Source organism: Molothrus ater, chromosome 20, assembly GCF_012460135.2.
Source record: "Molothrus ater isolate BHLD 08-10-18 breed brown headed cowbird chromosome 20, BPBGC_Mater_1.1, whole genome shotgun sequence".
Classification (NCBI taxonomy): Eukaryota; Metazoa; Chordata; class Aves; order Passeriformes; family Icteridae; genus Molothrus; species Molothrus ater.
This window is the reverse complement of record NC_050497.2, coordinates 5,423,242-5,439,881: the sequence shown is the minus strand read 5'-3', so window position 1 is coordinate 5,439,881 and position 16,640 is coordinate 5,423,242. Positions and strand designations below refer to the sequence as shown.

Genomic DNA, 16,640 nt, shown 5'->3' with positions numbered 1-16,640 from the left:
GAGCTCAGAGAGCTCAGAGATCCCCTCACCTTTAATCCTTTTGGTCCTGGATAGCCAATTGGTCCAACAGGGCCCATGTCACCCTAGTGAGAGAAAGAAAATTACCACAGTCATTAGGTGCAAACCCAACAGAACCCTGCATGTGGTGTGAAATTCCTCTGATATCCAGCCTCAGTATCCCTGAAGAAATGCACTACTGATACCAACAGCAGCATCCTGGCATGAGTCAAGGCTCTTTGAATGTGCACACAGCCCCTAAATAAATGCAGCACTCACAGAAAAGAGAGGAGAGGCAGGAGGTGGGGACAGAGGGGTCTCATCCTGCTGCAGTGAGAAGTCAGCGTGGCACTGTGTGCAGTCTAACACAGGAGGACAGCAGAGCTCTGGCTGCTGTGGGCACCCATGTGTGATGTACAACAGAAACCCTTCAGTGCTGGTGTTGAAACGGGCTCTGGCTGCTCCCTGCCATGAAGAGAGGCAGTGACAGGGTGCCTGGCCTGGCCTCAGTGTGTAAATAAACAGGGCAGGCTCCCTGAAGGAGCGATTCTCCAGCCTCAGCCCCGGGCCCGCGGTCACGCAGGGAGAGCTGGGCTGCAGCCACCCCAACAGAGCCCTTTTCATAGCTCCCAGCATAAAGACTGCTTGTGGAAATGCATTTACTTAGAGCTCTGCCCACATGGTTAATTAGGAGAGCAAGAGGCTTTAGTTACACCTAATTCTGCTCTTCAGCCTCTCTTACACCGTGAACCAAACTCTGCAGAGTGTGTGAGCAGAGCCTGGCTGGTCCCTGGGGTGGCTGCAGGTGGCAAGGGCCATGTGTCACCTTCTCCAGGCCCTGCAGTGCGTGCACACCCTGGGGAAGGAGCTGGAGCTGTCCTCCACAGGGAGGACAGGGCAGGATGGATGTGCTCCCTTCTCCCCAGGAGGACTGAGGAGGTCACTCTTGGTCTGTCCCACTAGAGATGCTTCAGCAGTCTGAATTCAGGAGCTGCATCTTACCCTGGGACACAAAATCTGACTCAGCTTGACCTGAATCTCAGTTTGAAGTTTGGCTGGGCAAGTGTGGACGGGAACTTCTGACTCCATCATCTCTAGAAGGATCATGATGACATTTGCCATCTCTGGCCTTACACTTTCTAACAAACACAATATCTGTGAGATAATGGCTACAAGGAAAAGAGAAATCTTTCCAAAAGCAAGAATGCCTTCAATGGTATTGTTTTAAATAGCAATCTTCATCTTCCAGTTTTTTGACAGGAGCACATCCTTTCTGCTGCTATGGCTAAAGTAGCTACTTTCATCTCCACTAATGAAGGGAAGCAGAGCTAGTTCCTGGTTCCATGGAAAACCTTCCTTTGAATCCACCTCTGCCCCAATCCCCCATCTCCAAGATGGGTGTTCCACCAGATTCCCTGCTGTTCCTTCCAGGAATGTGAGATTTCTGGGTTTGTGCAATGCCTAGTGCAATGGAGGCCTTGATCTAAGCTGACACACACTCCTGTAATTTAAGCTATGGAAAGGCAAAAGGGGAAGGTTTTAACCATTCCTTGCAAGTCAAGTTTCCATGGTTTGTCACAGCTGAGGAGGAATCATTATGAAAGAATGCTGTAGTAGTAACAGAGCCTACCAATTTATGTGCATGGAAGGGAATAACCTAAAACAAGTACTGAGACCTAAAAATAAACCACACTAAGTTCAGCTGGAGGAGCTGCCACCCATCCTTACAGCCATTTATCTCCTGCTGGGGGAAAAGTGGTAATGAAGGGTAGAATTTGGCTGAGTAAAATTACCTGGATTAGTGATGGGATGGTGAAAGTGCTTTTAAAATTCCTGTCTACCCAGAGGACTGACTGTTCCTGCCCTCAAACTCCCCAGTGAACAAGAACTGTGTGTCCCTGAGGTCACTGCTGACAGGGACTTGCTTTTTAAGAGATCCTGGTGTGGAATGAATGCTGCATCTTTGAAGAAATACCCTGGCAAGTGCTATCAAAAGGGCATGTTACCATGAAAAAAAAAAAAAAAGACACTAACAACAGACTTCCAATCTGTTTCCTTTTGCTTGGAAAGGGTTTGCCCTCCTCCACCTCCGAATCCACCAGGAAACCCCCTCTCTCCCCAGATGCCACAGCTCCCCCATGCAAACAGTCATCCTGCTCACAGGAAGAAGAAAATCTGTGTGCAGTTAGGCAGGCTGAAAGGGTTAAAGCCCGACAAGCCAGATCTCCATTTGTTTTTGTACTTACAATGAGTCCAAGGACTCCAGGAGGACCTGGGGCTCCCAATTCTCCCTAAAAGGAAAGACAAACCCACATGGTTACAGAGCACTTTATAGACAAGCAGAGACTGAAAGGCAGCTTAGTGTTTCAGGGGTTTGAGGGAAGGGAAAAGAAGGGAAAAAGACCATCCCTCCCCCTTCCATCCCCAGCCCCTTTCCCCTCCAAAGCAATCCAGAACTTCCATTTTCAGGAGAGCACATCCTGGGAAGACACAGGCTGCTTGTTTTTGGCAGTAATTCCCAGGGCTGACTGCCCTCCCAGGAGCAGGCTGAATGAAAGGAACAATTCAGGGGAGAGGTGGGAGCCTGCCCCAGGTGAGACCCAGCCACTGGCAGGGAGAGGGAGCAGGGGACAAGGGGAGAGCAAGGCTAAGGTGGGAAGGAGAGGAAAGCTGCTGCTTTAGCACTGGGAAAGGTGAGTTTTGGGAGTGGTTATGTAATAATAAAAGGAAAAGGTAGGAAATAATAGGAAAAGGTAGACTTGCATGAAAATGCAACTGGGTAGTTTGGGGAGAGGGTATGGCAGGTTCTGGTGCTGGCAAATGGGAGTGTTTTGGCACCTTGGAGCTCATCATTCCAAGGGTCAGACTGCTGATGGGGCTTGTGGAGCTGGTTTGGCTGCTCAGCTTCACCACAAACGTTCTCTGTGTGAGCTCTCCAAAGCCATGCAGAAGCTCTGGCAGGTACCTGATGGCATCTCCAAGTGAAGCAGAGCAGAGAAGCTCTGCCAGACCCTCACCTACCCAGGTCCCTGAGCAGTTCAGCAACCATGGGGTGCTCAGCCTGTCCTGGCCATGCTAACAGTGAGCTGCTGGCCAGGGCAAGGACCTGCTCTGACACACCTCCATCTCCAGCAGGGCCTCTCAAAACAAGTGCATTGGAAATGCTGAACTTCCCTTTCACTCAGACAGTCCTGCCCCTGCTCTGGATCATGCTGGCTACTTCCTCTGACAGCCCTGCTCAGTTTATGGTGCACATCTGGTGGAGCCCCCTCCAGTGCAATAGAGCTCCCCTTTTATGGAAAGCTTTGCCTAGTGGAGAAGGAAAGAGAAGGGGATGCAACGTGACTGAATGTGCTCAGGGCTCCTTGGCTAAAGGGTTACGTGTGTTTATTTTATGGGAAGTGGAGTAAAGGACTATTGGGCAAGCACACACACAAAAAAGCGTTTCATAATCTCAACCAGCCTAAAATTGCCTTTTTTTTTTTCCTTTTTTTTTTAATGGCCAGTTCCTTTCCTGCATACTTGGGACATCTGTGGAGCAATTGTTCCTCATGGGTGGGATTTCTGTGTCCTCAGAGCTACTGTTATAAGGTCGGCTGCAAGCTTTCAGCCAAGGCCTGGCATTACTGGCTCAGGAAGGAGAGGGAGCATCCCAGGAATGCTGAGCACAGGAGCTGCACGGTGGCCTGGGTTCCCCAGGAAGGGTGGCTGGGCTGCAGGCTGGGGGGATGCTCAGCTCTTGGGCCCACCAGCTCCAAGAGGCACTTCCCAGATTTTCTGACTTGTGTCCTATTGCTATTCCTCAGGAGAACGGCTGTCTGTGGAAATGCATGAGCTCACAGCTAACAGAAGAGGATTTCCTCTTGGAAGAGGAGGGGGTGGACTCCCCTGAGAGATGAGGACAGGACTAGTTGTTAATTTGAGCCATTCCCTGGTCTAGGAAATGGAGGATTTACAAGTGGCCTTTCCTGGCTATCAGTCCCTGACCTGTGAGGGAAATCAGGCTCTATTCTCCTTTTTTCAGCACATGGACCGGGCACTGGGACAAGAGAGAAGGAGATGAATCAACAGCCCTTTCCCACGTCTAATTCCTGTGATTAGGAGCCTAATTGGAGTGGCTGAAGCACTCCGGGGAACGTGGGATCTGGAATGCCATGGCTGACAGTTCTCATCAGCTGGCAGGAGGGAAGAATGCCCCTGGGCTGGAGGAGCTGTGCCTGGAGGGGCTGCAGAGGAGATCAGAGGCTGTGGCTGAGCCTTCCCAGCCAGCAGGGGATCAAACAGAGGATGTGGCAGCCGGGCCTGAGGCCATCCTGCCCCTGACAGCTCAGCTGCACACCCCACCTACCAAACCTAGCATATTTGTGCGCTCCACAAACAGACTTTCTGGCATTTTTCTGCGTCTGTGACTCCACTTGTGACCCTGTGAACCTCCCTTTAAGTCAGCCCAAACAGTCTGTTTTCATTCTGCCATGGCCAAGGCACATTAATATTTAAGAGCCGTTGATAAGATGAAAGAGGAGCAATCCTTCTGGGTGAATTAACGGGACATTTGCTGCTCTCCCAGGCTCTGGGAACAGCCATTCAGCTGACTGGCATTGAGAACATCTTCTGAATGGGGCTTAGACAACTTGCATATTCAAAAGAAAACAAAATAAGTTATTTAGGGAAAACAAAAACAAAAAAAAAAGTCTTCCTGTCCTGCAGGATTCCTGCTCTTCCTGGTGGGCTGGCTGGAAATAGCAGTACAATCAGAATGTTTTCCACTTTGGGACTACTGATTCCACTCTGACCCATGGCTTAAGTTGACTGAAGGATGGGAAAAGTCCTGCAGAAGTGTTCCTTGGGAACATCATTCTTTCAGTTCACTGCATTTATGATTCTTGTGCTGAATTCCCACAAAGGCTGGAGCTGTAGCTGAGCTTGGCTTGGTGATTAGAGTCTGTTGTGAAAATAACTTTTATGCTGCATACATGACGAATGGGAGCTTGCAGGCACATGTGGAGTGGGTTACTTCACACAAATCATCCCCTCAAACCCCAGAGCAGCACGGTGATTATGTGTGAATAACCAAGGCAGCAGGAATTTCAAAGATGAATCAGTGCTGCTCACATGCTAATTCGGGGAGAACCAACAAAGTCATTCAGAAAATAATTTAGGATAATTAATACATCTGAGAGCTGCTGCAAACCACGAGGACACGTTCTGTGAGCAGTGGCAGACACAGCACATCCCCACAGTTTACTGCTACAAGAGCAGAGCAAATTGAACTTTATCAGCACCCAGCTGCTTAAATGACCTCAGTGACCATCCTGACCCAATTCCCAGGAGACACATCCCACTCTTAGGAAGCCAGCAGGGGTCAGATGAAGACTGAAGGGCAAGATCTCAGGAGACTGGAGACTTGTACTCCCCATGCAGTCCCAGGGCTGGCTGAGGATGGGGCAGGCAGCAGCTTGGGCTGTGGAGTCTGTCCCTCAGTGCTCCCAGACACTGGAGCAGGGAATCTGTGCCCTGTGGTGTGGACAACATGGTCCAACACTGCCTACTCTGCCAAAGCAACATCCTTGCCTTTTTTCTCTTTATTTTCTCCTAGCCACACCTTCTGGATAAGAAAGTACTTGTCATGACTGAGGTGCAGGGAAGGCAAGAGATGGAGACAGAAAAGTGATGGCAAATGACCTGACAGTTACAGGAGCCAAACACAGGAATTTTCAGCTGGGATGTATATTTTTTTTTTTTTCAGGAGGGGCAAAACCAACCAGCAGGTGCCACCAAGATTAAAAAAACTCCCAAAAACTAGCATGATGCAGTACAGTGTGCTGTCTACTGCAAAAAAAAAAAAAAAAAAAAAGAAAGGAAAATGTTATGAACTTACAGGGTTCCCATCGATGCCTGGAGGTCCTCGTTCTCCAAAATTCCCAGGAAAACCCTGAGAAGAGGAGGCAAACATGAATGTTAGTTATTGAGGCTCCCTGGTGCAGTCAATCAGTTACAAACCACTCCCCCTGCACCCCGTGCAGCACTTTGGGAAGCAGCAGAACACGGGGACATGTGGGACAACCAGCCTGCCTGTCCTCATCCAAACCACTCCTGCCACACCAGCACAGCTCAGCAAGGCCAAAACTCCTGATTCACAAACTCACTGCAGTGACTATATTAAAAATGGATTGCAATGTGAATTATTTAGTGCTGTCTGCTAACAGGACCCTTTGAAGAGCATCCCCTCCTCTCAGGATAGCTGGACAGCACAAAGCCTCTTGGAGCCCATGCAGATGCTTAATGGAGCTGATGGGAGATGCCTGGTGAATTCACTCCCTTTCAGCTTGCCAGAGGAGCAAACACTTCCAAACTCATTCCAGCCCACACCCCAGGGCTGTGAAAGGCCATGTTTACTACAGGAAAAAGTCACCACAAAAGAAGACTTCATCTCATTATATCCGAGACAAGTTTGGAAGACTTCAGACAATTGTAGAGAAGGGAGGGGAGGTGCTGAGCCAGAGCCAGAACACAGTGCTGGGACACGTTCTCTCTCTCTCTTGGACAGACCCTGTGCTCCTCTAAGCCCCCCAATTCCCTGCCACAAGCAGATCCCAGAGCAGATTTCTCTTCCCTGTCCTGCCATGCTCCGTCTCCCACAGGAAGAGCTCGAATTGGGAGTCAAAGTAAAAGTGCTTTATCCCCTTCTCTGCTCACCAGAATATGAAGGGCAACATGGGCATCTTCTGAAATACCTGAGAGCTTAAGAAACAGAGAAGAAGAAAGGGAGAGGATGCTGTCCACTCCTGCCTGCTTCCCTGCATGCTACAAACAAATGGTGACAATGCTTATCTGGAAACCCATCAGCAACAATGAAAACTGAAATGATCACAGCAGACAGAGCAGGAAAACCACACTGGGAAACTGTCATCCAAGACCTCCCTTGACCTTTGGGGGTTTACAGCTCCTGGTGAACAGAAAAGGTAAAAAGTTGCTCAGTAAAATCTAAGGTGAGAGATGGGACACCTGTTTAGGTCAACAGAAATTCTGCTGCTGACCTCAGAGCCAGCATTTCAGTTTTTCTGTACCAATTCTCTACAGCATGAAGGACTGAACTGACATGAGCTATTGCTTGCTTGGATTCAACACTTTTATTTTGTGGGAATCATTGAGAATAGGAAAGTTGTCTGCCTTTCTCCAGCTAGGCACTACATCCCTGAGGCCTGTGCACATGCCAAGAGGCTGTGGTAAGCAACCACTGGAAACAGCCTTCTGCCATCTAGAGACAAAGATGTCAAATATAACAAGAAGGCAGGGGGGCCTACGATTTTCTTTAATGAAAAAAGGAGAAAAATAACTCTTCTACATGCTGAATCAATCAGATCAGAAGAGAGATGTGCAGGGAAAACTCATTGCTCAGGCAAGACAGAAAAAAAAAAAAAGAAGATTGCCAGAATATTTTGCTGTTTACAGTCATGTGGCTTGCCAAGGAAAATATGAGTGTGCACAGACTGATACTGTACTTGCACTGCTGCAGACTTCAGCATTCCCCCATCTCTCCTTCCTTCCTCAGGGACAGAGCTGGGCATGGAGTGGCCCATGGGTGCCACTGAGCTGCAGCCTGGCCCTGTGGCTGCTGAGCTCTCTGCTGTGGAGCTGAGCTCTCACCAACACAGGGAGATTTTACTGCTTTGAATGGTACAATGAAAACAATATTGCTACAGCAGCATAATACCAGCTAGGGGAATGCTTGCTCCAGACTAAAACAGCACTGTCTGAATTTGGTTTAAAACTGTGGCAGTGTGACATAAACAATGTGCTCCTGTGCCAGAATAAAAGAACTCAGATAAGGAACTATTTAAATGCATATGTTTTGCACATGTGTTTCACTTTTTTTTATGCCTCAGTTTCCAGCATTAACCTTGCTGCTTAAACACAGGAAATTTGAGGCACTTGGTCGATAGAGTTAATAGAAGTCTAAATTTACACAGGTTTTCCAGCACTAGATCTCCAAATATCTAGAAAACCAGTTTATTCCTGTGTTTGGAAGGTGAAGCTGAGCACCTGAGGTCACTTGGCCAATACCACCCAGCAACCAAGAGATTCAGCAATAAAACCTGTTCACAGCAGGCTGTGACTGCCCACAGAGCTCGGGTTCTGCCAGCCCTCAAGAGGGCATGGAAAAGGGTCAGAGTGGGAGGAAGCAGAGAAGAACAGCAGAACAGGCCCAGGACAGCACTCAGCACCAAAGCCCCATCCTGGCCAACACCTTTTTTGTCCTTAACACAGCATCTGCACTACTGGCACAAGCACCCCCAACCCAGCTCACCCATTGCTGGGGGGGTGGCTGGTGTTCCCCCTAAATGTCCCCTGGTACATTTTGCCCCAAACTGTAAAACAAACCCAGAGGAGGAGACAAATGCAAGGAGCAGCTTCAATTCAACTACCCCCAGGCATCCTAGCCCAGAAGTCGAGCTTAGCACAGGTTTTGCACATTAAAGGAGGCTGAGGCTGGTGGCTGTGGCATGGAGAAGGATATTTCAGCCTTCATGCAGGCTGCAAAGACCCAAACCAGGTTGTGAAAGCTGTCCCAGCACAGCTCTTGCACAGCAGGAAACAATCAATCTTTTAAGCCCCTAATGAGAAAGAAAGCACTTTGTTTCCATGGGGTAAGCAGTAGCAGTTTAAACCACAATAACAGTTCCAGTGACCACAGTGTCCTAATTTATTGGATCTCACACGTCTGTAAAAGCTATTTTTTTGGTGCCTCTCCTGCCTGAGTCTAAAGGAGAGAGCTGTTCCCTAGGAACAGAACTAGCACTATTCAACTAAAACAAGCAGCCCAGAATTTACAAGCAGACTCTGTTATCCCCCTGGTTTCACTCCCCTAAGCAGTGACACCTCTGCTCTCCCATGCTCTGCTCCAACAGCCTGAGGAGCCCAGGCTGAGGGAGAACACATGGGGCAGGAAGCTCATTTTATGGTGCTGGCAGACAGGAGGGTCACAACTGGCAGCCCATTACAGGAGACTTTTGAAAGAGATTAAATACAGCAGATTCAGAGCCTCCTGTGAGTGCAGAAGGGGTTTTGGTACAGAAAATCCATAATTTTCCAAGGTGTTTTTTTTCAGGAAAACTAGTCACTGGAAATTATGCTTAAGGATTGGGACAGCAAAGGTAAACACCCCAGTGAAAAATACAGAGCCTGCTCTGTGGGAGGGACAGGATGACAGAGAAGGACCAGGACAGGGAAGGGAATGGCAAATGGCAGCAGAAGTAGGGAGAAAATGCTCGACTAACAAGTTGTGCTGGCCAGGAGCCAGCAGGGTGCTCCTCCACAGCGCTCCAGTCAGGTATGACAAAACTTTTGGCTCTATCTCACAGCTGGGAAATTCAGAGAGGAGGTGGGGGAAAATGTCCAGCTGAATGGATTTCACATTGTCTGAAGGAGAAGTTCAATGAAAGAAGCAAGATGAGAGCTGGAGAGAGAGCACAGAGGCAGATGCTTTGCACCAACAACCTCTGGGTGCTCCTGTGCTCCCCTGTCCCCAGCCCAAGCAGAGCTTTACAGGGGTTCACGATTTGTGAACTGAGACACAGAGATACAAACTGATTTATCCCAGCTTTCACTGAGGAGTCTGCAGCTGAAGCAGCAACAGGTCTCTGTCTTTGAGATGTTCCAATAGTGCCTTAATTCCTTTCATCCCCGCTCCCTGCAAAGGGCATCCTTTCACAGAGCAGGAGACTCCTGCTGAGAACAACCAGACCTAGACAGACACTGGAACCAGCTCCTCTTGCATCAGGGGATTACATCCCCCTCCACCTCCCCTTCCTTTCTTCCACTGCTCAAAGCAAACAGAGCAGCCTGCCCTTTCTGCTGTCAGCCAAAGCACTGCTCCTGTCAGGGCAGCTCCTTGTCCCTTGTCCCTGGAAGCAGCTGTCCCCAAGGAGCAGGGACTGGTGACACAGCACGGTGTCCTTTGCTCCCCCCAAGCCCTCTCAGGTGCTCACGTGTGGCTGGGTGTGTTGTGTGTGTACAACATCTGATTCAGTTTAAAGCACTTTCCCTGAAGGAGTAAGGGAGGCAGTCTGGCAGCTGCTGCTCTGAAGAATCCTGGCAGGTCTTCATGCCAACAGAATCGTTCTCCAAAAATAGGATTTTATTTTCCTGTTGGCTGAAGGTGAAGCTGCTCAAACCAACCAGCCCTCCTGTCTTGTCTGCAAAAGTCTCTATTTGCCAGTTGGCTCTGGCCAGGTGAATCACTGCCCAGAACCTCCCCAGGGACAGAACTTGCAAGTCAAATAATTTAAGTAAGGAAAAAGGAAAAAAAAAAAAGGTGGTGGAGAAGCAGGGCTGAGGGTGAGAGAAAGCCTTCACTGGAAAAAAGAAGGAGAATAAAACAAACAAGTGTAGCTTATGTTGGCAGCTCACACCTCTGAGAGAATTCCTGGTGTGGAGAGCAGACTGAGCCCCTCCACAGGTGGGCAGGGGGTGGCTCAGCCCCTGCAGGATTCACCCCAAGGGATCCTGGCAGACCCTGTGCTCCTGCTGTGCCTCAACAGCTACACAGGGACCTCTGCCCTCCCCTGGGTCCAGGCACTTCTCATCCCTGCAGAGAGGGAGATGTGGGAATGGAGGGGGGTCCTGCTGCAGCTCTGCTCCTCTGCCACCTCAATGGAAGCTTTGCTCTCACCCCCAGGAGACTTCACAGCTCAGTGTCGCCTCTTGGGACAAAGATTTCAGGGCATTTTTAAACAAAGCTCTCCCTCCAGCTGTGGGAGTACAGCAGGAGCAGCACAAGAAAAATTTCCTGAAGCCCCTCCAGCCAAACATCACTCAAGTGAAACGCCAGCCCCTCCACGCTCCTGCTCCATTCCTTTCCCACTGGTACAGGATCTTTTCCTGCTCTGCAGGGCTCCAACTGAGTTACCAGTGCACAGACACGTTGGCCTAATGCCAGAGAGCACCGAGCCTGCCACTGCCCCTCCTTATCTCTGGCCAACATTGCCAATCCAAGCAGCCTCCTGCCCAAGGAAGTCAAGCAGCTTTAGGGGTCAAAATGCTTTCAGACTCATAGGTGACAATTGCATTATTTTTCTTTATAATTTCTAAGGAGAATAGTTTTTCAGCTTTGATTTATGAATGAGCTTTCCCCTGAAGGATTAAAGATGCCTGGAAGACCTTGGTTCAGTTCCTCATGAGATTTCTGAATGAAGATGGACAAGTCAGTTAGGAGCATTCTTGGGAAAAAAATATCTTTGGGATTGTTTCTTTTCTTTCAGTGGAAGTTATAGCTCTTGGCACCGTTTCCCTGTGTTTTATGTACCTTGTTTTGCCCATTCTTAAAAAATGAAATACATACTGATATTGTCAACCTCTCCAGGTTATTTGGATGGTGTAATCCTGGACATAGGAACATGTGAGAAGTAACCATGCAAGCACCTCACCAGAGATTTGGGAAACTCCAGACGTGTGGAACACAGCTCAGGCCAAAAAGAGATGGTGACATTTGCTCTGGGCTCACGCCTGCATTTCAGAGTGGTGAACCAGGCCAAGAGGGGTGGAGAGACCAGACCAGCTGCCCAGCTCCAGTGTCCAATTTCAGCATTAAAAAAAGTCACTGATTGCTCAAACCACATCTATTTTAAAAATTCAGGTTAATAAAGCAAAAAAAAAAAAAAAAAAAAAAAGCAAAGAATTTACTTAAATGGCTAACAGGAAACATCTGATCCACGGGCTAAAACTCTCTCATTAAAAGAGGAGCCTTGTTCATGGCTGGTTTTCAGGACCTCCACTGGACTTTTCATGCAAACAGAATGATTAAAAGCATATTCTGCTTTTAAATTAATCAGTTCCTGAACAAGGCACCAAACATTTTGGTGCTATGCTGGGGTACTGGCACGAGACAGCACTGCCCAGTCCTGTCCATCAGCTCCTACAGACCATTTGTGCTCCCTCCTGAGGCTCATCTTGTGGAGTTACCTGTACACAGCTCTTCAGCCCACTCATTTCTCTACTGGCTTTGGCTGGCCACATCTGAGAGTACCATGAAATGCTGTTACCAGTTTCCCAAGTGCTCATGTGGTGCAGGAGACTCTTGGCTCACTCACTCAAGGAAGGGTCTCAGCTGCATCCAAAGCAGAGAAAAGACTGGAGCAAGAGAGGAGATGTTTATCACCTTAGTCCCTACAGAGAGAAGCAACATTTGTTTTGTCAGTGCTCTGTGGCCATGCCAGCCCCTGCAGACCCACGGCAGAGCCTGGCTCCCCACTGTGCATGGGCAGCAGCTGGGCCTGTGAGCCTTGGCAAACCCCAGGCTCTGACACTGGATCTATCCAATGGATGGATCTATCTCAGGATGACACTGGATCTGTCCAAGGATGGATCTATCTCAGCCCTCCATCAAAAGGTTGGGGAGGCTACAAAATGAAACCTTCCTGACCCAGAGGCAGCCCTGCTTTTGGCTATCCAGACACAATTGACGCCTTTTCATAGGATGCAAGAGCCTGCTCATGCTGGTGGGGAGGGCAGGGGTACCCCATGACCTTCTGACAGCTTATCAGATGAAGGAAAAACCAGTATATTGCATCTTGGTGCTCACTGGAGGCAGGAGTTAATGCATGATAAGGCACCACAGAAGAAGAGAGCACACATGGAAAAGAGCTTGGTGAGAGGGAGGGTGCCGCTCTCTGTGAGAGCTGGAGAGGGGGATCCTGCCTGTGGCCAGCTCAGCAGCCTGGCACTGCACTGGTGCTCCCAGCAAACTCTGAGGCTGGTTCCAGTGGCTGCCAGCTCCCTTTGGCTCTCACACTGTGGGTGACAGAGGGGAGGGACCCTGCTGGACTCACTCCCATGCTGATCCCTGTGACTCCAAATCCATGTGCCTTTTTATGGCACCTCCTCCTTGAGACATGAGCTGTCATCCTTGGCATTTCTACGCTAAGCTTCAGCTGCTGAGCTCAAAGGAGAGCTCTCCAAAGACAGTGATGTCCCTGGTTTGCACAGAGCTGGAAGAGCCAAGCAGCTTGTGTGACACTGTGTGTCATGGGGAGAAACCAGAACGATGAGCACAGAGACAGAAATATCTGCTCGTGGTGCTCATGGCTTACTCGTGCTGCTGTTACCAAACCCTTCCAGCCCTGATCCCTGTGCTGTTTTGTGGACCTTTTGGGCCAGGGCTTTTCTTTCACAAGGTGTTTGCATGGTACCTGACACAGTGAGGCTCTGAGTGCAGGACCAGCACCACCAGGTTCTTAGAAAAATGTAAGGAAACCTAAGTTGTGTTTAACTGACTTGTGAATAGACCTCAGATGAACCTCAAAATTACTAAGTATGTCTTTGAATTAAATTTCTCTTCCTTCTTTTCTATCTCTTTTAAAAGAATACTACTAACAAAAAGATTGGAAGCAAAAAATCATAGATAAAAAATAGCACAGCTGGTGCAGTGTGAACACTATGTGAAAAAGAGAGATATAAGCACACATCAAAACCAAAGATGAACCAAAAAAGAGCTCAAAGCTCTTTGGATATATTTCCTGAAGTTTTGCCTTTAAGTCCTTTCCTCTAGCAGAGCTTAAGAACTTCTGAAAATATTCCACTCCATTTGAAGTTTAATACAATCTGCAGTGCAGACACTCCTGATTGTGGCTACCCATCTCCCACAGCACAAGAACAGCTTGGTGTTCCTTCAGCTACTTCTATCTCCTACTCTTCCTATGAGTCATTTCCTACAGTGGCAGCACAGCTCCTTCCCAAAGCTGAACCAGGACTGGCACATTGTCTCTGCATGGCAAGACAAGCTATCAACAGCTTCTCTCACTCCTTCCCCCAGCACCGCTGATGGGGTCTTGTTTTTATATATATTTTTTTCCCCAGCTGCTCAGCTGAACACGATAAAAATCCACAAAAATCACCATAAAAAGACATATTTTTCAGCCACTGCACTGGCAAGACTGAAGGTTTAATCAGGCAGCTGCATCAGCTCCAGCTCCCCAGCCCACCTCTAAACCAAGCAGATCCAGAGATGTACAGACTCCTGTTATTTCAGCCTCCTTTGTGCACTGGGCTCCAACCATAACTCTGCTCCCAGCCCACCCCCAGCCCTCTCCCTCTCCAGGGCTCATATTTTGGGATGCACTGGCCTCCTGCATCGCTGATGTCGGGCAGGGAGAGGTGGAGTCAGCTGTTTCCACGACAGACTCACCATGTCCCTCTCAGCTCTGCAAAACTTTACTTCCCTGGAAGGATTTCAAGCTCTGACTCATGTCCAGTTCCTCTATTTTAATCATTCCCTCTTACATCATTCTCAGAGGCCCACGGTGTCACATGCAACCTCCCCCAGCCCCCAGCTCCTCCTCGGCTGAGCACTGATCCACTGCCAGCTCTCCTCCCAAACAAAGCTAGGTACAGAAATATGTGTGATACCAACTCCTTCCTCCTCTCTCGAGCATTCACCAGCTCTGAAGGCAGCTAATATGGGCTTGGAAGAGCTCCCCTCAGCAATGACAAGACGGAGACAGCAGAGGAACAACAGCCACACCAGCAAATCTAAGGGAGCAGGGATGGGAGAGACCAGAGAAATCCCAGAAGGCTCACAAAAACCCCAAGGCAGCTGGGAGGCAGCAGTGGCCAGGAGATAAGTGTTGGAAAGAGAATCAGGTCAGCTGGTTCATGCTTTCCATTTCTCCCAGAGACTTCCTGAATAACTGTGGATGTCACTTAATCTTTCTGTTCACGCTGGGAAGTTCAAATCGTCAGCATCGGCCCATTCAAGATTTCCTATTAAACCTGATATCATAAACCAGGGATGGAGCCAGAGCTCTCTGAAGGAGCCAAGCAGAACAAAGGTGCTCACGTGTAGCCGTTTAATCCCTTCCCTAGATCCCAGCCTGAATGCCTCCACAGCTGAGAGATTCCCTGCTGATCTCAGGGGAGCCCCTTGCTCGTAGCAGTGACCGCCAGACCGAACCCTTGCCTGGAAGATTACAAATCCTGGCCAGCCAACAGCTGGAAGGCTTTGAGCCTGCAGCGTGCTCTGTGCAGAGAGAGCAGAGAGCAGAGCCCCTGCACCTAACAACAGTTGCTGTGTTTGTTTTGCCCTGGCCAGCGAGTCATGGTTACACCACGGACGCTGCACTTATTCATCACAGAGGTTTCTGGTGCAACCAGCAGCTTGCAAAAGATCTGGTATGGATTTCCAGTACCCCTCCAAAAAAATCTGCTTGACTGCTCCCCATCTCAGGCAAAGGAGAGGGAGGATGGATGTGGCACTGCTAAGCTGTTTGCACTGCTGAGGTGTCTGCACTGCCACCAGAACCCAGGACATCGCTCTGGCTGTCCTGGATGGCTTGAGCCCCTGCCAGGGGGCTCAGAGACCCTGGCACAGAGCCCAAGACACCTGGGACTTGGATTTTGACCCATGGAGCAAATTATCACCTTTATATGAAGAATTGCAAGTCAAGAGAGTTTAAGTAGAATAATAGTTAGTTGGTCACGGGGTGAAAAGTAAATTTTTGGGGTTTTAGAAAGGGGGCTCGGGGTCCCAAGATGGAGGAATTTGGGCATGCCCTGTCCTTCTTTCTTCTTCCTAGCCTCCATCTGCTGAGTGATGTTAACACTTTTAGGTTAGTTTAAAGTAGAAACTCACTGTCTAACATAGGTGATAGATGTTGGGAAATTATTGTAAATAATGTACACATAGTTTTTAGTATAAAAGACAACACTGCACCTGGGGGCAGTAAATGTGCCTCTGTCTGACCTGCTGAACAGACCTCAGCAGGCCAGAGAAAGAATGTTATAAATAAAAAATAATAAACAAGAAGAATCCTAACTCCTTCGACTGCCAAGCTGAAAAAAGAGACTTGTACATATCTCAAAGTCACTCTGACCAGCAGAAATCCTGTAAATGCCAAGGTGTCTGCATGGCTTTTGCAGTGAGAACATCAGTGAGTGGTGGGCGGGGGGCTCCTGGGAAGGGGGACAAAGGGAAAGCATTGGATTTTTCCATGTGTGGGTGAGTGGACATTTTGCAAGAAGCCTGTGAGTGCAATGATGTCCAGAGGTCAGAGGAAACTCAGGCTAACATGAAGGACAATGTGCAAAGGCAATGAGACACAACAGAGCTCCGACATGCTTGAGCTCTCTGCTGGTTCCTGGAGCAAAAAGCTACATCCAGCTTCCTAAAGTAGGCATACAGGACTGTTTGGAAGAAGGTTGATGGGGTAAAGTCTTTCCTTTCTGTCCTTTCCTCTGCTCATTTCAGTATTTTTCCCACTTGCTTTTTACTAGAGTCAGCACAGCCCCCCTTGTTCTCCTACACAGCTCTCACAGCTTGCAAACACCTCTTCCTCCTGGCCGAGCTCTCACATCTCCCTGGTGCCTCCTTGCTCCTCAAACACATCTTCCCCAATTCTGTTGTACCACCAAGAACAAAAAGGTTTCTACACAAAACCACACTTGCATTACAGAAACCAGGATGGGACAGGGGTTGGAGAGAGACACAGCAAGAAGAGAAGATAGATGTGATAGAAGTGACAGAAGCTGTGGTAGAACTGGTGGGAGTGCAAAGCAGGAGATGGAACAGAGCCAGTACAGACACCTGGGACACTGCAGCCATGGGTGGGAATTAAAAGGTGCATCTAGGGAAGCAATTGGCCAGAGGCAGG

At 48.9% G+C, this 16,640-nt stretch overlaps 1 protein-coding gene across 3 annotated transcripts in view; it reads right to left on the bottom strand.

Moving 5' to 3' along the window:
• Positions 1 to 16,640, bottom strand: part of COL27A1 (collagen type XXVII alpha 1 chain) — a 143,236-nt gene that overhangs the window by 74,978 nt on the left and 51,618 nt on the right. For all 3 annotated transcript variants that reach the window (XM_036393982.1, XM_036393983.1, XM_036393984.1), the window contains 3 exons: positions 5,876 to 5,929; positions 2,244 to 2,288; positions 30 to 83 (listed from right to left, as the gene is read on the bottom strand). In XM_036393982.1, the coding sequence (XP_036249875.1) occupies positions 30 to 83; positions 2,244 to 2,288; positions 5,876 to 5,929 (153 nt within the window). The remainder of the gene's footprint in view (positions 1 to 29; positions 84 to 2,243; positions 2,289 to 5,875; positions 5,930 to 16,640) is intronic.